The sequence below is a fragment of the Nyctereutes procyonoides genome, unplaced genomic scaffold (genome assembly GCF_905146905.1).
Source record: "Nyctereutes procyonoides isolate TBG_1078 unplaced genomic scaffold, NYPRO_anot_genome, whole genome shotgun sequence".
Taxonomy (NCBI): domain Eukaryota; kingdom Metazoa; phylum Chordata; class Mammalia; order Carnivora; family Canidae; genus Nyctereutes; species Nyctereutes procyonoides.
The window spans coordinates 48,978,838-49,002,648 of NW_026575146.1; the positions used below are offsets into that span (position 1 = coordinate 48,978,838).

The 23,811-nt window shown below is 41.4% G+C and overlaps 1 protein-coding gene across 2 annotated transcripts in view; it reads right to left on the bottom strand.

Moving 5' to 3' along the window:
* PCSK5 (proprotein convertase subtilisin/kexin type 5) overlaps window positions 1-23,811 on the bottom strand; it is a 440,983-nt gene that overhangs the window by 377,888 nt on the left and 39,284 nt on the right. For both annotated transcript variants that reach the window (XM_055310345.1, XM_055310347.1), the window contains exon 2: window positions 21,645-21,749. In XM_055310345.1, coding sequence (XP_055166320.1) covers window positions 21,645-21,749 — 105 coding nt within the window. The remainder of the gene's footprint in view (window positions 1-21,644; window positions 21,750-23,811) is intronic.

The following is a 23,811-nucleotide window of genomic DNA, read 5'->3' on the forward strand; positions in this document are numbered from 1 at the left end:
GTCATGCCCTACAACCCCCCAGCAAGCAATTGTTACTCTGTATGTATATGATTGTCTCCATGGGGAAACAAGACTATTAAGACAGAGGCAGTCTCTTCTCTTCTTGCCTAACAGAAAATGTTATTTGCATTAATACTCCTGTGTATTTCAATAGAATATTTTAAATTTTAAAAAGTGAGATTTGTAAAAAAAAAAAATTAGAATGAGTAAAACCAAAAAACTAGACAGGTTAGAACCTCTGAGGCAGATACCAAAAAGCCAGCTAATTAGCAGGATTCTGGACTCGACTGGAAACACCATTTCAGCCTTCCACAGGGAGATGCAGGACTGCATTTCCCAGCAAAGGGTAGCCAAAATACTACAATTCTATTTTTGTAAGAAGATAGGAGGAAGGGCATTTTTCCCCCAGCGACAGTTTCTGGTTCTTTGGTACACCCACAAGTCATCAAGTGTAGGAAATTTAAGCTAGAGTCACTAATTTGCTATTTATTGTAACAACATTGCCTGGTGTTTATACAGCACATTCCATTCTGTGATCTCCAAGAATGTTACGATCGTTCCCACTAAAACAGATGGAGAAACTAAGGCACACAAGACCACCAACACAGTCACCCCAAGGAGGCAAGAGCACAAGCCATATCACTCATCACCCGGCCCATAGTCTTTGGTTGGGACTGAATCAAGATCCAGATTCAAACAAGACACTATAACCAGAAGAGGGAGGTAGATTTCACTGAGCATGGGAGCTCAGATCTTGGAAAAGGTGGGGAGATATGGGGAATCCCACTAAACCCACACTCGGTGTGACTTACAGACCAAGGAAGAGCGCTAGGGTGAATGGACCACAGCCATCAGGTAGGATGCCCAGGGCTCGGGGAAGCCCTCCTAGGAATTTCCCAGCTCTGAATCTAAATTGTCACCCTTAATAGTTTATCCCCTAAACTTTAATTTGTGCCAAACTGCAAACCCTCTGAGGAGAAATAATGCTTAAGCTACTAGTGGTCTTTCACAGCGTCTTGTGAATTAAGGTTTTGAGAGTCCATCTGAGAACAGTTGAGGAAGACGATGCAAAGATGCTAAGAGAAAAATATAAAGATACAGGAAGGCGTGAAGCTCAATGAGAGGCAGGCACCAAGGGAAAAAAATAAAGCCAACAACTGCATCTATGTTGTAATCCTTCCCAAGTTCCAAAGTATTTTGTTTTCCTCTCTACTTGATCTCCAGCCGGCAGTGCCTTCTAGCCAGAGTTCCAACACTTCTCTGCAATTTGTATCTTCAACTATGCACAGCTCTTTCTATGACTCACTTCGATTTCACAAAAGGTAAGCTCAAGTCACTCTAGAATCTAGAATTATTTCAAGGAAACACTTGAAGGATATTGACATATTTTCAAATATGTGATGATGGCAAAAGCCCATCCAGAACTTAGGCTGCAATGGAAGATGATCCAGAAGTGGCCAAAGAGACATGTGGGCTTTGGAACATAACCAGTCTGGATGGCTTGCCTCAGCCAGTAGTTTCTCTATAGTTTCTTGAAGCCCACAGCTCCTCCCCGACTTCTCTGTAAAATGAAGGTAAAGGACACCCACCCTCCCACAGGCTACCAGGAGGATTAAAGCAGACAATATCATGAGGAACTTCATAAAGGGCTAAGACAGGGTAAAGAGGAAAAGATCCATGCTGAGAATCACAGAGTATAGAGTATGCCAGGGCCAGCATCCAACTGCACATGAACCAGGAAGAACAAACTCAGACACACTTGATCATAATTGTGATCAAATATTACTTTTTTTTGAATATAGTTGTGCCTGCTTCTCCACGGTTTTGCCTTCCCCGGCTGAGGTCACCCCCATACAACTGGTCCAGGAGCAGGTGCTCCCCCTTCTGAGAAATCGTCAGGTTAGTAGTAGCCTAATGCTAGGTCACAATGCCTATGTCATTCACCTCACTTTGACTCACCAGATAGCCTCTTATCAATCCAGGTCATCCCAAGGAGGGAGAGTATGGTACAAGAAGATCTTGTGAGAGAGAGACCACACTCAGATAATTTTCGTTACAATATGCTGTTGCAGTTGTTCTATTTTATTAGTTACTGTTCATCTCTTACTGTGCCTAATTTAGAAGTTAGGCTTTAGCATGGGTATAGAAAGAAACATAGTAAATGCAGGGTCTGCTACAATCTTCAGTTTCAGGCATCCACCTGAGGGGGTCTTGGAACATATTTCGGGTGGGTAGGGGGATATAACTGTATAAACTGTGTTCACAGCTAGTAGCCAAGGTATGAATAACTGGGGGGGGGGGGGTAGAAGAAGCAGGGTAAGAAAGTACAGACTGAAAGCTGTGGTTACCTATTAGTAACTATTGCCTTGAACAGGTTACTTAACCTCTCCAGGCCTCTGTTTTCTCATCTGTAAAATGGACAGACTAATTAACAGCACCTAATTCTCAGGGCTATCAGAGCATCAAATTATGTGAGTGCCTACTTCTCAACAAGAGAGATATTGTCTTAGATGGTGGAAAAAAAATCTTAGAAAATTAGAATGGTTTGTGTTCCTCTGAAGCTCGATGTTGCCTCACAAAAACGTATCCCTTAGTATTCCATTTTTCTCATGATGGAGAAATTAAATGTAATTCAAATTCAATTTAATCTAGTGTATTTTAAGTTAAATTATACTTTTCTCCTTCGCGGGACAATAATGAAGCAGAGGTTGAGAAACACTGAGTTTAGTATATATAAAGCACTTGCAACAGGGTCTGACATGTAATAAGTGTGCAGGAAGTATTTATTATGATGATCTTTATTCTTTATTTTTAGTAGAAGCAGTGGTATCCCAGCTCCAATTAAACGCTACAGCTACATTAACTGGAACCTTACAATTTCAAACTGAAGTTTAAGTGTTTTAAATGATTTAAAATTACTTAAATCATTAAAAATGGCCATAAAGTATGTGTGTTGGTGAAGCAGCTTTAAGGACGGGGAGACGGAAGCTTCTAGAAGGGAGCATTTTCAGCCATGCCTGAGGGTTCCAGCCTAAATCATGTCAATTTTTCTGAATAGCTACTACTTTTTACCCACGTACTTGTTATCTTTGTCAGAGAGAAGACAGACAAAGGCAGGAGAAAGCACCTTGCAGGAGAGCAGCCAATGCTTTGGTGAGTGGCCTACTCTGAGTCTGCTCCCTGCAAAGAAGCGCCCCTTTCTCAAAAGTTTGTCAAGAACATCAAATGACAGCACTCAGGTACTGCACAACACAGAGTTCAGCATACAGTAGAGGCTTCATAAAGACTAGTTTTTCCTTCAAATTATGTATTTTGAATTACGAAGAGCTGTACAACAGAGGTCGGCCTGAGGATGCACTCAATAATCAGTGTAGAACTTAAAACATATTTGCAAGGAAGAGGTCTAGAGAGAGAAGGGAGGAAAGGAGAGGGGATGGAAGGAAAGAGGGAAAGAAGGAAGGAAGAGACGGAGGAATTGTTCTGATAGAATGTGCCAACAGACAGCATTTCAAAGCTGTGTAGGCAACCGCTACTGACTAAAGAACTGACATGTAATAAGTGTGCAGGAAGTATTTATTATGATGATCTTTATTCTTATTTTCAGTAGAAGCAGTGGTAGTGGAGTGGGCTTTCTCAAAATTTACCCTTCTCCCTGGAAAGTACTGCACAGATCTGGTGTCCTGTCTAGAAAGCCCTAGAAGCCAAAGAGCAGGGCAGCTTTTTAGGCCACACCCCCCGTGAGCTGGCTGGATGTGGCGCTTGCAACGCTTCCAGGGGCATGCACGTTATTCCCCTTTGGTTTTCCTGAGTGCTAAATCCACTTGATCCATGCAGCCAAACCCCCACTTAACTCTCGTTAATAGTGACGTGCTAGAGAGCCAAGCATTTTAAGTGTAACAAATTGCCATTGTACCAGCTGCAATTATGAGTAAATTTGATCTTGAAAGAAGCCAAGGCACTGTAACTCAATAACTTTGTAACAAAGCTATCGTTCTAATAAGGATAAAGTGCCACAGTGTTTTCCCGGGTGCTTCATCAGCTTCCTTTAAACTCCAGAAGTGGGGGAGGGAGACGTTCAAGGATGCCCTGCCCCTCCCTCCCAGGAGGCTCATTAACCAACTTTGTGGGCTTATAAACTCATAAGCCACATCGAGGTTTGCAAACACCAAGACAGAGGATTGACGTCTGCTGAGTGTTCGAGTGCCTGATGACCCTAATCTGAACAATAACGCACATATGAAGACAAATGCCTTCCTGATGATAATCTCAGAACTCGCACACCAGCTCTCACGTGGGAGAAAAAAAATCAGCCTGTTTCTAGAAACAGTACACCAGGCAGGTTGCAAAATCACTTGGTTCTCTATGTTTGCATGTACCGTTTAGCCACACAATGTAGATGGCCTACAATGTCATTATATTACTGTTTAAGGTTTATTATCAGCCTAATAACCTTCCAGTGCGATGCTGAAAAGAAAGTTTCCTGCATCACCATCTCCTTCCGTCCCACAGGGCTTTACTGAAGCTCCTAAGTAAAATTCCATCCCTGCCTAAACTCTTATCATCATGATAAAACCACGTTATTTTTTTTATTAAGGTCTGATTATTCTGACTTACAGTTTCCAAAGTGTGGGGATTTGATAGATGCTTAATACATTTCTGTTGAATAATTAAGTGAGTAAACGAATAAAGCAAATACTCTTATTGGTTATCTCCAACTCTATTATAAATGGGTGTACGCACATACACACACGCACACGTGCATAAGATAAAACTACCAAATTGTTTCTGCTTTCACAGAAAATTCAGGAAGCAAGAAGAGACAGGCAGGTTTCATCCCAGTAGGCACCTGGCAGCGGCTTCTCACATTTGGCACAGGATCTCTGGCCAAAACAAAAGCACAATCCTATGGTGAAATGCATCCCCTCATCATTCTCTCAGCTCACTAAACCCTGCATCAACCTGACTTACTGTTAAGCAATTTGACCTGGTATAACCACTGCCACATAGCAACCTGATGAAATATTTATTGGTGCTTGTTAATGCTTCTTGGAGCCCTCCCTTCTCCTATATCCTTCCTTCCTCAACCTCACTTTTCTTGCCTCCTCACAATCAAATCTTTACTTTCCGTGCTCAGAACTTAAGGATGGATTATACATACTTGCTCCTGACATGAAACTGGAAAATCAAAATATTTGTCCTGCCTGGCAAAGAAAAATACTCAAAACCCACTTGAAAAAAAAGATCACCCATGAGACAGACATTTATAACTATGAAATTCAAAGAGTTAATGAAATGTTTTTCAAGGTTCCCAAAGTCAAAATGTGAAATGATATGCATACTGATAACTTAGATTTACAAACTGCAAATTGCATGGGAGTAAGATAACTAAATTTTCTTCAAGTCATACAATCAGGGGTTCTAGCAACCCCTGATTGTGCATTTGTCTTATGTCTGGTAGTAGATTGAGAATTCACAAATAAATACCAAACCTGCATAGTGCAAAACTACCTTATTCTAGACTTAAAAACATATTCTATTCAGCGGATAGTAGCTTTACTCCTTTTTTTAAAAAAAGATTGTATTTATTTATTTATTCATGAAAGACACACACAGAGAGAGAGAGAGAGAGGCAGAGACATAGGCTGAAGAAGAAGCAGGCTCCCGGTGGGGAGCTCTCGGTCCTGAACCTTGGGATCACGACCTGAGCCGAAGGCAGATGCTCAGCCATTGAACCACCCAGGCATTCCTATAGTAGCTTTGCTCCGAATCATTGAAACCTGATTAAACCCAAATGTCCTTCATCTGATGACTAGATAAACTGGGATATGGACACAGAGTGGAATACTACTCAGCAACAAAACGGAACAAACCACTGACACACACACAACCTCCCAGATGCATTTATGCTAAGTGAAAGTATCCAGACTCAAGAAGCTACATATTATATTATTCTAATCATAGGACATTCTAGAAAAGGCCACACTAAGGGGCAGAAAACAGACCAGTGCTTGTCAGAGCTGCGGACGGGGGCAGGGGTTGACATATATAAAGGCACCCAACTGAGTGGGGAAAAAATAGAGAGGAAGACAAACCATAAGAGACCGCTAACTCTGGGAAACAAAGAGTTGACAGGCCCTAAAGATGGTACTTGATGGGATGAGCACTGAGTGTTATACTATATGATGGCAAACTGAATTTAAATTAAAAAAATAGGGATCCCTGGGTGGCGCAGCGGTTTGGCGCCTGCCTTTGGCCCAGGGCGCGATCCTGGAGACCCGGGATCGAATCCCACGTCAGGCTCCCGGTGGATGGAGCCTGCTTCTCCCTCTGCCTGCGTCTCTGCCTCTCTCTCTCTCTCTCTCTCTCTCTCTCTGACTATCATAAATAAATAAAGAAAAAACATTTAAAAAAAAAAAAAAGAAATTTAAAAAAAAAAATAGTCAAACAAAAACCAAACAAAAAACCAAAAAGCAACCCAAGAGAATTTTTGGTGGTGATGAATTTTCAGGGTTCTAGAGCTTGACTATGGTGGTGGTGACACAACTGTATACGTTTATCAAGACTCACAGAACTGTACACAATAAAAAATAAATTTTATTTTTTGTAAATTATAACTTAATTAAAAAAAATAAGCCTGTCAAAGCTAATTTGTGGTGGGGGAGAAAAACCAAACAGTGGCTGCCTCTAGGGGGAGACCACCTACCAGAAGGAAAGCGCCTTGAGAGAAGCCTGTGAGGTGATGGGAACAATTTATATCTTGCAAGGGATTCAAATTATGTACATGTATGCACTGGTCACACCTCAAAGACTCTGTATTTAATACCTGTGAGTTCCACTGCATATAAATTTTATATCAAAAGAAAAAAGCCTGAAAATAAATATATTAATGATACGCCACCTGAAGTACTTAGGAGGAATAGGCGGATGTCTGCAATGTACTTCCAGATGCCTTGGAAAAATTAGATGGATTAATGGATGAATAAAGATGGACAGGTGCAGAGACATATGATAAAGGAAGTAAGTAATAGTGGACTCTAGATGCTAAGTATAGTGTTCACTTCGAATTCTCTAATTTTGCTGTGCACTTGAAAATTGCTGTAACGAAATAGGGAAAAAAAATCCATTCTAAAGAACTAAAATATACATACAATCTAACAAGGATTCTAAAGGATTTAATAACAATATATGCCATTAACTCTTGAAAAGATGCAAGCTATCATTTTTCTTATGACTACCCATTTCCCGCCCGATAACATATTATTCAGATTCAAAGCTTGTAAATGATGCCACAAACACACAGCTGTGCCTGTCACTTCACAGGGTTTGTTCAACTCCAAACTTGAATTAGACACACGAGGCTGAGCATGGGGCCTACTTAGCCACTGACGATAGGAGAAAACCCACCCTTCCAGAATCCTAATTCCCTGCCACCGAATTCACTCACGATGCAGGAACAGGGGCAGAAGGAAGAACGGTCTATAATTTCATTCCCAGCGATGTAATCCCAGTGCTCCCCAAGGTCCGAGCTACGGAGTCATGAAACCGAAAAAGGCCAGCTTATTGGCTGGTGATTCATCTTGCTATCTCCGTTCAGAACTACTTGGGGCACCTTTGCCCTCTTGGAGTAATTCAGCATTCTCAGATTCTGTGCCAGGCTGGACTTCTGACCCAGTTCCTGTCAGTTAATTCCATACACTGTTTAGGGTTTATGCCTATGAAGTTGGAACTTGCCCCTGTGCAGGGGCACTGCTACAACTACACTGCTTTGAAATTTCCCCAATCCATACATCTACAGATTGTGTTGCTTTGCTTACAATCACACAATCCAAAAGCTGAGAGCTGATCAGAAGGCTGATGCTTTGATTTAAAATGTCCCTGGGGTGGCAGCTCCCAGGTGAGCTGCAGCAACCCTCTACCCCAACACACACACACACACACACACACACACACACATACACACACACACACATTCTATTATAGAGGTTTATGGGTCAGTTATACACAGCTCAGTCTCTGAAAAAAAAAATTGGCTGTGTCTCTTGGAATCAAGAATAGTTTATGAAGTGTTTCACAAGGGGCTGAAAGAGTGTGCCTTTCTACTAAACAACAGAGATGCAATCATCGTGGGGTGGGGGTGGGGGGAGAACTGGAGGGCTGGATTACAGATACTACGATAAGCTGGGAAACCAATCGAAATGACCCAACATACTATCGCCATGGGATACAGGTATCCCCGGCTTTTCACAAGTTTGCATTATACCACTTCGCTTTTGCAAAAGACCTACATTAGTACCTGTTTTTGCTAACTGGAAGAAATCCCAAAGCATATTTTCACTTTGACTAAAAAAGCAAAAAATAGAGCTCTACAGTGACTTTGCAGTGAGCCACTATAAAGGCGGTGCGCAACCCAAGCCACAGGCATGGCACTGCCAAGCTTTTTTTGGGGCGGGGAGGATGCCGGGGGGGAACTATACTCAGCACCTAAGCCTCAAGCTGGCCCCTGCAGCTCTGAACTGTTTCTGTGAGCATCTGTGCTTTATCTCCATTTATTCTCTGCATCTATGAGCGAGACATTTCCTAAGATAGCAGAAAAGCCTGAGAGGGGTTACTTTCGAGGTCTGGAAATGCTCAACTATTTTTTTTTTTCCATGTAAATGAAGGGTCACCAGTTCTTGGCTTTATGCCCTTTTGTTCTTTGGAACGTTCCACTTTCAGATAGCTGGAGGTTACCTGTACTGGGATTTTGGTCAGTCTTCGCTGACCTTAGCTACGCCTCACTATGTGTACTCATGCCTTAGTATCGCTAGGCTTTTTTTTTTTCCTAATTGTAATCTCAAGCTGATTCAGGTACAAATTAGGGCTGCCAGACTGACTAAATAATAACATGAGACACTTAGTGAGACTTGCATTTCAGAGGAACAACAAATAATTTATTTCAGTGTAAATATGGCCCATGCAATATTTGGGTCATGCTCATATTAAAATTTGTTCTTTTCTCTGGCAGCCCTAGGTATAAATATAAACTTGATATGAGTTAGTAAAAGCTTTTAACAGCTTCACACTGTTGCCAGCATATGGGTATAAAAACCAAGGCTGAAAACTTGGATTTTGGCTTCAGGCCTGGACTCCAGATTTACTAGATGGTAAGCTGCCTGAAGGCAAGGACTCCATCTACTTTTTTAGTTTTATCTCTGATGTCTGGCCCAGCACCTCATACACAATAAGCTCTCAAAATCATCCATGGGGAAAGCTAACAAATGGGTGAAGTCTGGTATCTCTCTCATGCTACCTCATTCCTAGGCAGCTTCAGTTTTCCCTGTATTGAGGGAGGACCAGATTTTTTCCGGATCCTTCAAGAAATCTCCAACTTTGTCATTTTCTCTCAGTGCATCAATGGGTTGAAAAGGGGTTGCCCATGGGTTCAAAGAGTAAATCTGAAAAGCATGTCTACATCTTAAGACACATTACTGAAACAAAGCAAAGGCTGCCCTTGAGTTGAGGCCCAGCAAATTTGTCCTAAGGACACAGTCCTGTTGCTCAACTGCTCGCTCTGCTGGTCTTTTACATTTGTTGTTTTTATTTTTTTTTTCCCCCGGAATAGCAGCTTGGACCTTACAACTCATATATGGAAATGCTTGCTTAGCTTTGCCAATGGATTAAAAAAGAATCTACATGTCCACCAACAATTTTCATTAATCGTGTCCACCCTTGATTCAATCTGATTTTATTTTTGGCTTCTTCTATTTCCCACCTCCTACCCACATCCCCATCACTACCCTCTGAAAACATTGCTCATTTCTCATTTGCGTGGCTAGGCTTTTAAAAATCTGTTCTATTGTGTTGTCATTTCAGAAGATATTCCATTTTCCTTCAGAAGAACTTGTATTAAGCACAATGTTTTGCAATTCGATAATGGCCTTCTTCTGAAATTCATGAACAACAGTAATAAGAACTACCATTTTCATTCTCAAACTCTTGTATCAGTGACGGATGTGTACTATGACAACAAAGAAGTGATGTTATTCCTCATTTATCATGTGCATTGCTGAATAGCTAATATCTACACCTACCTCAAGACTAACCAGGTTAATCTCAAGTCTAATTGTACAATCAGCTCTCTCAGGTAAAATAGTGTCTTGGAGGAGAGCTAAATGTGTTAAAAAATACTCCAAGTATTAGGGAGAAAAGGAGAAAGTCTGGAAATGTACTAGAAAGAGAATATGAAAAGGGCACATGTGGTGGGCAATGTGGACTAGCAGTAAAATCACAAGTGACATTGGTTCAAGATGGTAATTAATGGATCGGAATGAACATTAGAAAGTAGTTCATCTGCTCCACGATTTTATAAGTGAAATAAGCTCAATGAGGAGTGACGCACTAATAGCAACTCTGAGCTAGTTGTAGAGCTGAGACCAGAATCCAAATATCACATGCCCGGTCATTGTGTCTGATAACAGAATGTTTCTCCAACTGGTTGCTCCCATGTCTGTGGCAAAATGAGACAGTACTGTGTATGCTACCATAAGAGGATTTAAATTCTAGCAAAATTAAGAGAAAATTACAGATGATAGTTTTATTGTTGTCTCCATCATTGATTTTCCATAAAAATTAATTTTAAAATATCATCCATTCATTCTTTCTACTGATAGTCTTCCATGTGCCAGATACTATGCCAAGTCAAGAAAATACCAGGATTAACAAGATGTTTGGGGCTCCTGCCTCTACTGAGTTTATATCCTGGAAGGGGAAAACCAACAACAACCAAATAAAGAAGCATATGGTTTTGGATTCAGGTAGGTAACAAAGAGGAAAGTCACATGTCAAGGCCAGACAGTAGCTGGGTAGATGAGATTGAGGGTCCACTTTAGGAAGGAGGATTGGGGGAAGTTCTTCAAAGGAGGGGTGACCTTTGCTTTGATATGTGAAAGATGAGAAGATATCCATCATGCAAAGCCTAAAGGAAATGCATTCCAGGCAAAGGGAAAAAGAGAAAGAGTTGTGTTTTGAGAGGTCCGGAGGCCTAAAGGTAGCTACATGTAATAAGCAAAAAGAGGGCATTTCAAAAACTAGCTCAGGGAGGTAGTAAGGGGCCAGATCATGATGGCCTTTGAAGACCATTACAAAAAAAAATTGGATTTTATTCCAAAGTCAATGGAAAGTCATTGAAACATTAGATCTTTGTATATCTTAAAAAGCATATGCTCAGTGGAATACAACCGTGGAGAAGAACAAGGGTGGAAATAGAGGCATTTGCTATGGTCCAGGTCAAAGATGATGGGTGGGATTAACAAGACCAATGGTGGTGCAGGAGATTTGCAGACTGCTCTATTTTGGCTTGAGCAACTAGATAAATCATGGCACATGATTTGCTAGGAAGGAAAGGGTTGAGGACAAAGGTGATGCATAGGAATTAAAAGTATCATATATGTCATGGGACACCTGGGTGGCCCAGTGGTTGAGCATCTGACTTTGGCTCAGGTTGTGATCCCGGGTCCTGGTATTGAGTACCGCATCGGGCTCCCTACAGGGAGCCTACTTCTCCTCTGCCTATGTCTCTGTTTCTGTCTCTCTGTGTGTGTGTCTCTCATGAATAAATAATTTAAAAATCTCAATCAATCAATAAATGTATTATGTGTCATACTTTGCTTTAGATGCTTACTAGACATCTAATTTAAGATGTCAGGTAGATGACAGGAAGAGGTATAAATCTGAAGCAAAGACACCAGCATAAAGGTGAGCCCTGGGTTTCCAAAATTGGTATGTGAGGTAGAGGGGGTGCCATCAATGACAAGAGTAGAACGTGTAGGAGAGGCAAGAAAAAAACAGAAAGAATGTAGTCTCAAGAAACTGAGTCACTTTTCAGGAAGGAGCAAATGATTGATCACTATGTCAAAGGCAAGGTAGCATCAGACGAGGACGAAGATATACCCACAGGCCTTGAGATATCAAAGCGTTGCTGATGTCAACAAAAGCAGCTGCACTATAATAGTTAAAAAAATATATCACACGGTGTGGAAGGTACCTATCAAGAGTCATTTTCAGGTGTTTGTTTATCCTTCCAAAACTACCCTGCATGGAATTACATACACTAGGACACAAGTCCTTTTTTTGTCATTTGAACCTAAAACATAAACAAGAACATGTCGTATATGCTCTTTCTATATCACTTATTTTGAAGAACTTTCCTTATCAGTCTGTATAGACATAGAACATCATTTTATTGGCAACTTACTACTTTGTTTAAACTGTGCTTTGATCTTTTCTTGCACGTACGGTTCATTATATTGTGTAGGACAGTACACTTCTCAAGTGTATCGTTGGTGTACATGTGCTAACAAGGATCAATCTTCCACTGTGGGGGAGAGTCAGACAAAGGAGTTAAGGGATCACCGTACAGAGATCAGAGCTGGAACCAAAACTCAGAGATTCTTTCTGTGACTTCATAATTCCTCCTCTTATGTTGTAAGAATTGATTGACATTTGGTGGAACTGAGCACAAATCAATAAAATGTACAAGCCACTTATTAACAAATCAGGCCTTTTCAATGGTGATATTCTAATTGGATTTCTTATTTTACTCTTGCATTCATTAAAATAAATAACACGAATTGGTATGGTATCTCTTCAAAGCCAGACAATGAAAATGGCTTTGACTTTTGTTGCTGGTTACTGGGTTTCGTTCATTGTTTGCTTATTTATTTCTCCCTCACCTGCCCTGTGGCTATAAAATTCCCTTCTTAAGACCTGTTATAGACTAAACATTTGTGCTCCCCCCCCCCAAATTCAGATGTTAAACCTCTAATATCCAATGGGATGGTAGTAGGAGGTGGGGCCTTTGTGAGGTGAACAGGTCATGAGGGAGGAGCACACATGAATGGAGTTAGTGCCCTTATAATGGAGGCCCCAGAGATCGCCCTTGCCCCTTCTGCCACGTGAGGACACAACAGGAGGACAGCTGTCTAGGAGCTAGGAAGTGAGCTCTCAGCAGACACCAAGTCGAGGACACAACAGGAGGACAGCTGTCTAGGAGACAGGAAGTGAGCTCTCACCAGACACCAAGTCGACCAGCACCTTGATCTTGGACTTCCCGGCCCCCAGGACAATAAGAAATAAACTTCTGTTGTTTATAAGCCACCCAGACCATGGTATTCTATCAACAAACAACTCGAACTAAGAAGACCTATCTAGAATATTACCACCCTACATTTTCTAGATACAGCATCTGCTTTTTTGGAATCTGACCCCCCAGAAATCCTACATAAACTAAGAAAATAAATACAGATTTTACATTTTGTACCCTTCCTTCAAGTGGCTGAAGTGACTTATGCAAAATCCGTAGCTACCCTACTCTGCCCCCATCAATTCTCTTTTCTTATTTTCACATGGCCATCACTTCATTTGCCACTTGTTCTTTTCTCTGACTTACCCAGTTTCCTCTGACCTTTATTTCCTTTTAAGACTGTTTCTCCCAGTACAGTTACAGGTATCAGCAGGAAAGTGGGCAAAGCACAAGTGAAACTAGAACGAGCCCTCTATCCTGTCCTCAGCAGCTTGAGACTTTGCTACAGAACTCAAGTGACCTGCACCTATTGTTTATGCCCCAAAGATACTCATATTTCAATCTGGAGACAAAGGCACAGAGAAAAATCACATTTGAGCCACTCGGGGGAGCATGACCAACCAAACAAATGCTGGTGTTCGGGTGAGGGTAAGACCCAAGGAAAGTTATGGAAGTGCTGGAATCTTTCACGCCTCCTTCCCTTTCTTCAGACACAGCTCAAGGGGTCACAAACTGGGATGCCTCTTGGCCACATTTTCTTTGGCCCACACCAATGTTTTAAAACTTTCCAATTATTTGCCAACATTTAAAATCAGGAAATGTCATGCAGACATTCAGACTTGCCGGTTCTTTGGAATTAGCAGAACCGAGCCGGCTTGCCCACATGACTAGTGGCTGCAGCAGAGTGGCAGCTGCTCCCCTACACACAGCAAGGGTTCTCCACTTTGCTGTTTGCCCAATTATTTTACATCTGGCCCATCTCACTCATTCTTGTTATCTGCACTCCCACTGTAGGCATGCGAGTTTATAACCTTTGAAAATGAAATACTGCCAAGTGCTCTCTAATAAAGATTTGGCAACCTTTCCAAAGTAGCTGAGAATTTTATTTTTTTTAAATTCACTCCTGCCTATAAGGGATTTGAGTCATGACTGAAACCTTCCCATCAGACAACCCTGCAGCGTACAATCTGACTCTCTGGTTTCTGACCATACAGACATCTGAAAGACCTGGACGTGAGACAGGAAAGAAGGGGCAGTGGGGAAGACAGTGGGATCTGCATTCACATACCTCCTTCTTTCTCATACATCCAGGCATCCTGCCACCATAAATGTATCAAAGGTTGCAAACTTGTGGCTGAAATGCTTCTGCCTAGGATATATACATTCTAGGGGTGCCTGGGTGGCTCAGTCAGTTAAGCATCTGCCTTCAGCTAGGGTCATGATCCCAGGGTCCTGGGATCGAGCCCCACAGCTGTTTCTCCCTCTCCATCTGCCCCTCAACCCACTGGTGCTCTCTCTGTAGCTCTCAAATAAATAAAACCTTAAAAAAAAAAGAATATATGCATTCTAGTAGGGTTTTTAAGACACAGAGATGCTACCAAAACCAGACAGGATTTTGCTATAATGGTTGCATTTCACAGCTGAAAAGGTGGTGAAGAAGGTAGTCTGGAACATGATAGCCTCCGCTATGCCCCTGTACAGCCAAGTCCATGTCCTCCCTGTACATTGTCAGAGGCAAGCCTATGCTGCTTTCAGAAGAATTCATTCTCAGGATACTTGGTAACTGTCATTCACTGGTGAGATGCTGAGAGGCATGTGCATACTGATCATGGTTATGACATAGCTAAGGACACAAGGACTCGGGTAACTGCCTGAGAGGACACCACTACTGTCATCCCACCTCAACATGTTCAGGATCATCCCACACGGCTGGATGAGCACCCACCCGGAGACATTATATTACAAAACTGCGCTTCCCCCAAGAAAATTCAAACCATTAAGTTATTACCACATTTAAAAGCAAAGAGCAGAAAATTAACTGCCAAAGAAAACAGTTCACAGGAGCAGCAGCTGGAATGAGGGCAGGTGGGGCAAGTGGAAATGGAGCATGACCTGAACAGGAAGCACCTGAACTCAGGTGAAACCAATACCACAGCCGAATCAAGCCGAATGGAATCTTCTCGGCAAAAAGGTGGGGCTGCAACTCATGCCTGGGAGCCAGGTGAGAGGGAGTTCAGACACTTCTGAGCATATATTTCCCACTAAATCAGGCTTCTTCCCTTCCAAGGGTCTGCTGGTAGGTCAGGTGCATGTGGACAACTAACTGGTCTCAGAGCTAAGAGAGAGAGGGAATGAAGGTGCTGGTGTCCCCATGGACCAACTCAAGATTAATCAGAAGTGAAGAAAAAAATATTCCAAAATTACAAAATGAACCCATGGGTGGAGGTTAAGTTTGACCAAAAACAACAGGATTTGCACAGTTCTTCGAGAACATGGCTGCTAGGCAGAGGGAGATACCTCTGTACACCTACTCCATTCCATGATCGCAGGTCATTCACTTTTTAAGGCAGAAAAAGTAAATGCCAGTCATCTGAAAAATCAAATTCTGGCCACAAGAGATACCACCCTGGGTTGGTAAGGACACTGAGCTTTCCTGTCGTCTTTCCCAGGGCTTATCTCCCACTCATCTTGCTAACTACACCCAAGCACTTCCATTTTTCTCTTCCTTCCTTTCCTTGTACCCCTTTATTTGTCACTGTTCAATGCTTGAATGCTCTGTTTGAAAAGTCTCTTCAGAGGAAATGGCTTATGGATAAACGTAACAAATGGGCAATATCTCTGGGAGCAATATAAGCTTGCACTTCATTCTGGGCCACATTTATAGAGGAACAATTGCTGCTCCTAGAGAATAAGCAAGGGGCTTTAAGTATTTAAAGAGCTGTTATGTATAAATCTGGAAGGGAAAAAATAGATTCAAAGGGTAGACATAATAGGCAGCAGATTAGAATCCACAAGCTGAATCTCTTCATTATAGAAATGTTTGCTTTATCCAGTATTGAACTCTTTCACTGGGCATGCTTATAGATCTAAAAACAAACAAAAAACAAAACAAAAAAACCCACCACCCTCTTAGGGTATGCTGGAAAGCATGCCAGCACGGATAGGAAAAAGAGAAGTCTCCATCTAAGGATTCTATGATTCTGCAGTAAATAATATCATACGAATAATTTTTCATAATGAGATGAGATATATAGTGTCACACATCCATGTGATGGGGCAGCTTGATACACATGAGCTTTAGGAGAAAACCAGACAGGAGAGGCGTCTATTCCTTATTCCATGGCAGAGGGTGATTCTATCCTAGATTTGGAAAAAAAAACGACCTATAAACAGACTCGAACTCAGAAGAAGTATTGGAAAAAATAAAAACAATGGAATATTACTCAGCCATTAGAAATGACGAATATCCACCATTTGCTTCAACATGAATGGAACTGGAGGGTATTATGCTGAGTGAAGTAAGTCAATCGGAAAAGGACAAATATTATATAGTTTCATTCATTTGGGGAATATAAAAAAATAGTGAAAGGGATTATAGGGGAAAGGAGAGAAAATGAGAGGGAAAAATCAGAGAAGGTGACAAAACATGGGAGACTCCTAACTCTGGGAGTCGAAAAAGGAGTGGTGGAAAGGGAGGTGGGTGGGGGGATGGGATGACTGGGTGATGGGCACTGAGTGGGGCACTTGATGGGATGAGCACTGGGTGTTATACTCTATGTTGGCAAATCGAACTCCAATAAAAATATATATACAAAAATAAATAAATGGAAAGGCTAGAACATTCGAGATAAAATCTAATGGGCAAAAAGAGCTGTATTTGTATGTTACACATGGACAGGACATGAGAACCTAACTTAATGGCAAGGGTTTTGTTTGTTTGGTTGGTTTTGTTTTAATTTTTAAATATCTACTCTAATAGGAAACTTAGGATTCTGGTTTTTCTCTTCTGGGTAAGGAGGAGGAGAATGAAAAATCTGACCTCCACCCATGCCTGTGTCTGTGTGGGCAACACAAAAGCTATAAGGAATTTCCATTGTGGGGCGCCTGGGTGGCCCAGTCAGTCAAGCATCCAAATCTTGATTTCAGCTCAGGTTGTTGTGATATCAAGCTGTTGAGATCAAGGTCCCCATCCAGCTCCACACTCAGTGGGGAGTCGGCCTGAGATTCTCTCTCTCCCCTCTGTCCCCACCCCTGCTCACACACACACACACACACACACACACACTCTCTCTCTCTCTCTCTCTCTCTCTCCCCCCCCTCTTCCACCCTCACTCAAATAAATAAATAGATCTTTGAAAAAAAAAAAAAGAACTTCCATTCCAAAGCTTTCTACAAATGACAGCCTCCTTGACCAAATGCTACAGGGCTGGCAAAGATTTCTAAACAGATTAATGAGAGGCTTCTGAGAATGTTAACTCAAAACTGTTGTTTTTAAAATTTAGCTTAGATCTCTTTCAGAAAAGCTAGTCAGTCAAAAAGAAAGGTATGGATAAGGATATTGTAAGATTCACTGGTCCAACCGCTGTAATACGGTACCAACATTTTCTGCAAAACTGTTATTACGGTACTAGTGACACTGTCTTAGAAGTCTGTGAATCTCTGTCATTTAAAAAGCTAATCATAACATAATGTTACATATGGAGACCAGGCTATTCTGGTTCTCTGAGCTCATGTGCCCCAACTGACCACAGCATTTTCTTAGCACCAGGAAGCTTGTTCTTACAACTCTCCTGGTCATTTTTGCATTTCCTTCTTTAGAACCTTCTAAATAAAAACAAAAGCAGAGGAAAAAAAAAAAAACATGCAATTTACTATAGCAAGTAAAAGCCAGGGTCTGTGTTGTGTGTGTATTCCCTGCAATTGATCAGTATGCCCTTTATTAAGAAAATGGCAATCAAAAATAACTTTGATCCATCACCAATGTTTGCCACTAAGCTATTTCCTATGGTCCCATCACCCAAATCACACATGTGCTCCACTGTGGCACACAAGCCATCCACCACATACACATCCAACAGTAAGAGGAAAAGAAGATCTTCCTAAGAAAGCAAATGTCATGTGGACACTAGCTCTACACTCCCAATGAGGTCTGCTGGGAGTGAAACAGAGTCAGCCCATACACATTTATGTGGTCTCTAAGCATCTCCCCATAAACACTTATTCATTAGGAAGGGGAAACTAGTCATTTTAACATAAAGAAAATTGGCAGATACCACATGTGTCACCACCAAGATCCCAAAGTTAAAATCATGAGTACTGAAACAAGTCAATATCATGCACATCCTGATCTGATGCACTTCTTTGATATTCTTGCTAAACCTGAACTAAGCATGATATTGGATAATCTACAAAATAACTGGCCTATAATCTTCAAAAAGAGTGCTAGTTGTTGGAGTGCCTGGGTGGCTCAGTAGGTTAAGCACGCAACTTTTGATTTCGGCTCAGGTCCTGATTCCAGGGTCCTCGGATGGAGCTGTGTCCTGGGCTCCATGCTCAATGGGGAGTCTGCTTGAGGACTGTCTCTCTCTTCCTCCACCCCTACTCCTGCTTTTATGTGTGTGCGCACAAGTGTGCCTGTGTACGTGCTCTCTCTCTCTCTCTCTCTAAAATAAATCTTTAAAAAGAAAAAAGTGCTACTTGTTTAAAGAGAAAAAAAAAAAGGGGAAAGAAGTATGACACAGTCTACAAAGGGGACATGGGACAAATGACAACTAAATGTGTTCCTGGCCCAGAAAAGAGACAACTGGCAAAACTTGAATGAAATCTGTAGACTGGATAATAATATTAAATCAATGTTAATATCCAGATTTCTACCAGAATGTTAATGGTTTGTACTTCTGGTTATAATAACAGAATGTCTCTCATTTTAGTAAATACCCAGTGAAATATATACTCAAAGGGACATCATGTGTATAATTTGTTCTCAAATTTTCAGAAAAAAACTTATATACAAAGATTTGTACATACACATGTTATAGAGAGAATATGATCAAGTGAGTCTGGTAAAATGTAAAACATAAATATTTGGGTAATGCAGGAAGCTTATATAGGGATTCCTCACAACATTTCTGTGACTTCTTCAAGTAAAAAGTTTTTCAAAATTAAAAAATAATAATAGTGACCCACCTAGGCCTGAGCTTTTCGAGGAGGGAGCTGGGGAAGGAGGAGGAATGTAATGTACCTCCATCCCATTTGCTTCCCCATCCCCAACACTGGATTGTGCTGGGTTTCCCTGAAAGCCACCGTGGAAGCCTGCCGTGAGCTCCCTTAGCGCACCACTGCAGCTCCAGATCCTCAGAGCCTACCACAGGGCCTGTCATAGACTATAGGCTCAAGGAATGGCCAATTAATGAATGAATGAGCTATAAGAAGTATCTGAAAGAAACTGTGGACAGTCCCCATCATGGTGCTCCATCTGCAAAGTCAGTCGGATCATGGCCCTCCTGTATAAATAGCTGGGTGGGAATGAGGGGCAAGAGGCATCTGAATAAAGAATAAGATATTGTTTTTCCCAAGGGGTATTTTTTTTATTGAGGAGGAAGGTAACTGAGTATGTTCCCTAGAGCTATCCTAAAATGGCCCTACTCTCCTGGACTGGGTGAAAAAGGCCATACATTCCAGGTATGCTGGGTGCCAGCATCCAAGGTCTCTGTTGGATCCTGGATAAGCTATCTGATGCACTGAGATAAAAAAAAAAATGACCAGGGGCACCTGGGTGGCTCAGTTGGTTAAGCATCTGACTCTTGATTTCAGCTCCGAGCACGATCTCATGGGTTGGGGGATCAAGCCCCAGGAAGGACTCCACACTCAGCGGAGTCTGCTTAAAGATTCTCTGTATCTGTCCCTCCCTCTTCTCTCTCTCTCTCTCTCAAATAAATAGATAAATATTTCTAAAAAACAAAGAAAAAATGAAGACCAAGATTCCCCAAGATGGCATTGAAGACTGAAACAGCTCCATATTCAATAAACCCTTCATTATGAACACAATGCCTCATTACATTCTGTTCTTACCTCCCAAACCAGCTAGTACTTGGTTTCTCAAATTCACACTGACTACACACATGAGCTATGAAATTGGAATCATTTTAATTACCAAAGTTCAAGAAAGCTTCAAAAAAAGTTGTTTAGCAGATGAAAAACGTGACTTCGCTTCAAAAATTTAGCTAATTCAAGAACATCCCAACAGATTGCTTTTCCAGAGACATTCAATTCTGAATAGAGATGAAGGGAGAAAAAAAATACAATCCTCAGGCCACTGGAGTGTAAGTCTTAGGGGATGTTCTTATAACCCAAAATTGGGTCATAGAAAATTGGGACCTACAAGAAATGTGCTTTCTCAAACCACCAAGATACCATTTCACAATCATGAACACTGTGATAATATTCCAGAAACAAATTAAACAAGGCAAACCGTGGCACATAACTGAGGGCAGGACTCCAAACTGCAAACCTGATTTGCATATTAATTCAAATAAGGACTTTTGGCTTTAATAAGGAATATAATTTTCGTGGAATCTCTAGGTGAGATTCCTAGGCTTGCTTGTAGGGACTTGTTCACCAATTTATTTGAAAATGAGTTCATGTGGCAAATCCAAAACACAATGGGTGGGAGGACCCTTCCTAATCAATAAATAATCAACAGAGAGCCCACAGAGGAACTGGGGCAGGCTGGTACAGCTGCCTTCTCTCCCACTTTACTAGCCATATCCAGGGGGGCTAAGCAGATCCCCTTCAGAGTCAATGCCTTTCCTCTAACTTAGTAAGGGCAGGTGTGTAACTCATCCTGAGTTTTAATTGCTAGTTACTGGTTTGCTGGTCCCTAATGCCCTTCAGCTTCCTATATTCCAGCTTAAAGCTGTCCCACATCTCTAGGATGGAGTGGGAGATCATGCATGTATCATATCTCCTTCTTGGCAATCCCAGGGGTATGTTGGCCAAATAACCCCAAGGGACATGGAATAAAGACAACGTACAAGAAAGTTACCTGATGAGCCGTAACTCAAGAGCAGGAGCCAGTTTCTATCCCTTCTGTGCTCAGTGCCCTTCTCATCCCAGACACGATCTAGTCCTTGGGCTGCCAATGACACGGCTCTATCAGTCCCACCTGACATTGTGAGGACTCAGGGTGACCAGACCCCTGACCTAAAGACTCTGTTAGAGACCCCTCTATGGAGTTCAGCTAGAACCTCAGATCTGCAGGATGGTGTGGTATTTGTGTTATTTCAGTACTTCTGAAATCAATCACTATCTCTCCTCCCACACACTCCTCCCTTCACCATGAGAACCCCTATTTATGATACCCCGAGGCCGTTCTCCAGGTGGGACATGATCCTGGCATCTCAGTGAAAATCAAGCCATTGTCTATTTTTGTCTGAAGCGGAAGCCAAGCTGCTAGACCCCAGGGTGATGTGACGGCTCCTGAAATTTGAGTCTTCACGCTGGTCATCGGTTCCCAGTGTGATATTACCAATGAAAAATGCAGAAGCTTATGCCTCTTGGTCCCCACCCAACTGGTTCTTCTTACCTTTGGTTCCATTGAAATGAAACTGTGGGTTCCTCTGCTTGAGAGAACTGACCTTTTAATCGTCCTGCTATGGTAGAAGTGGTAGTAGTCCTTGAGGGCCCCGATCTGTGGAGACAGGAGGGGAAGCGCAAAACGGAGTGAATGGGAGTTAAAGGGAGTCTTCTGTTTTCCCTGTTTTTCATTAAAATGAGGATGCACAACAAAACAAGGTCCATAAATTATGCAGCTGCCTCGATGCTCAAATGTTACTTGAACCTCGGTGATCACTTTTCAAAAGCAAGACACGTGATATGAAATGGAGTGTCCTTGAGGCAGTGACTGCAGAACTAAAGATTATAATGGGACAGCTTAGCCTCTCCGTATCTCCTTTTAATGTTTAATTTATATGCAGCATTTTAAGTAATTCTATATCCATTTATATCCAAATGTGGGAAAGAGAAAAAAAAAACCAAATAGCTATCTGGTTATAAAAACACACTGCATTCTGTTTGCTTGGAGAAATGTACAATGAAGGACCTTGTTAGATTATTTATATCATCAATTTGAAACAAGTCCTGAGCAGTTGGTCATTCACAAAGAAAACACTACTTAGTTTGTTTTCCTGACTTAAGCAGACAGTATAAATACATGGCAGTTATTCATTTATTGCAAAACTAAAAGCGGGAGGGCAGTGTCTACAAGACAAAGATCACATATCATACCTATCAATGAAGCATCCCCTATACAAATAGTTTGATCCACTTTATCTCAACCACTTCTTTGACAAATTCATATTCTCATCTGTGCTACCCTCCCTTTAGTTGAAAACAGGTCTGTTCAGGATAGCTTTGAAAATAAGTCACTGTCCACTATCGGGAAAACAAACAAAATCCTAGATAATCATACTCTCTCAGCAGATTATAAGATGTGGGTCACATACATGGAAATTGAACAGTACACCAAATGACGACAGAAGAGCTCGGTCCTCATTCTGGCTGACACTGTTCAGAAGTGGCTTCTTGGCTAAATCCCATATACTTACTCTGTCCCTTTTTCTATTCCTATAAAACTGGGCATTGGGCTAGTTAATTTTAAGATCACTGTAGCCCTCAAATTCTAACAAATTCCATTCTTTGACACTGATACTTCTTTTGTTTTCTTTTTGTAAATACATCAAATGGGCTATTTCCCCAATACCATGGCTCTGACCTCAAAGAATGACCATCAACAGGATGTTTTCCAATTGGGACAATTCAAAAGTTGGCTTTCTTAATTAAAAAAAAGAAAAAGAAAAAATAAATTAAAAAAAAAAGAAAAAGTCATTGGCCCAGCTTCATTCTTCCAAGAAAAAGGTTTATTGTTTTAGTTCTCTTCTTTCCACCAGTTCTCAATCATCATCCCATCCCCTCCAGTAAGGATGATCAATCCATCTCTATGCCATTTTAGAGTCACCCCCTCTCTGAGACTTTATGCTCTAAATGAACATCTCTAATCATTATTAGATCTGACAAGCTGAAGTCACACGTTTTTAACTCAAGTGGAAACTGCTCAGATGTACAAAAGATCCGGGACTTTGAAGCAGCAGCAAACAATGAGGAAGAGGACACAGATGCTAGTCTCAGTCTCCAAGAGGGTTTCAAGGAGGGATTTATGGGCCAAATTTAAGATTCCAGAGGACTAAGGGTAGAATTCACAATGGGCTGTGTAATCCTTTATAAGAAAATCTTAAAATCCCAAGGAGCTTAGAGCTTTCATCTCATGTAGCTTTTGTCAAGAGTGCTCCTTGGGTAAACACAGTAGTTCTTTTGGAGGGGCATAAAATCTTTGAGGAAGAACTTTATACAGAACCTATCACCAGCATGAAAAATGTCCGTGAGTTTCAGACCATGTCCACCCAACTGTAATGGAGCCTCTTTGATTATAGGAAATAACTGAATTCAACTAAACTATTAAACTCAAATATGGATGAAACAGACCCTGAAGGTATTATTCTGATCCTTTGTGGCTTCTTTGGTAAAGACTGGAATCCTGGACTTACGTACTGGGTACAAAGCTGGAGAACAGAGCCCTTGTCTTGACCTAACTGCTTTAGGATGTTAGATACAACACTTAACCATTTTGGGTCTTGGTTCCTCAACTGTAAGATCAGGACACAGGAGGAACAGTGGACAGAGACTGCGCATCAGAG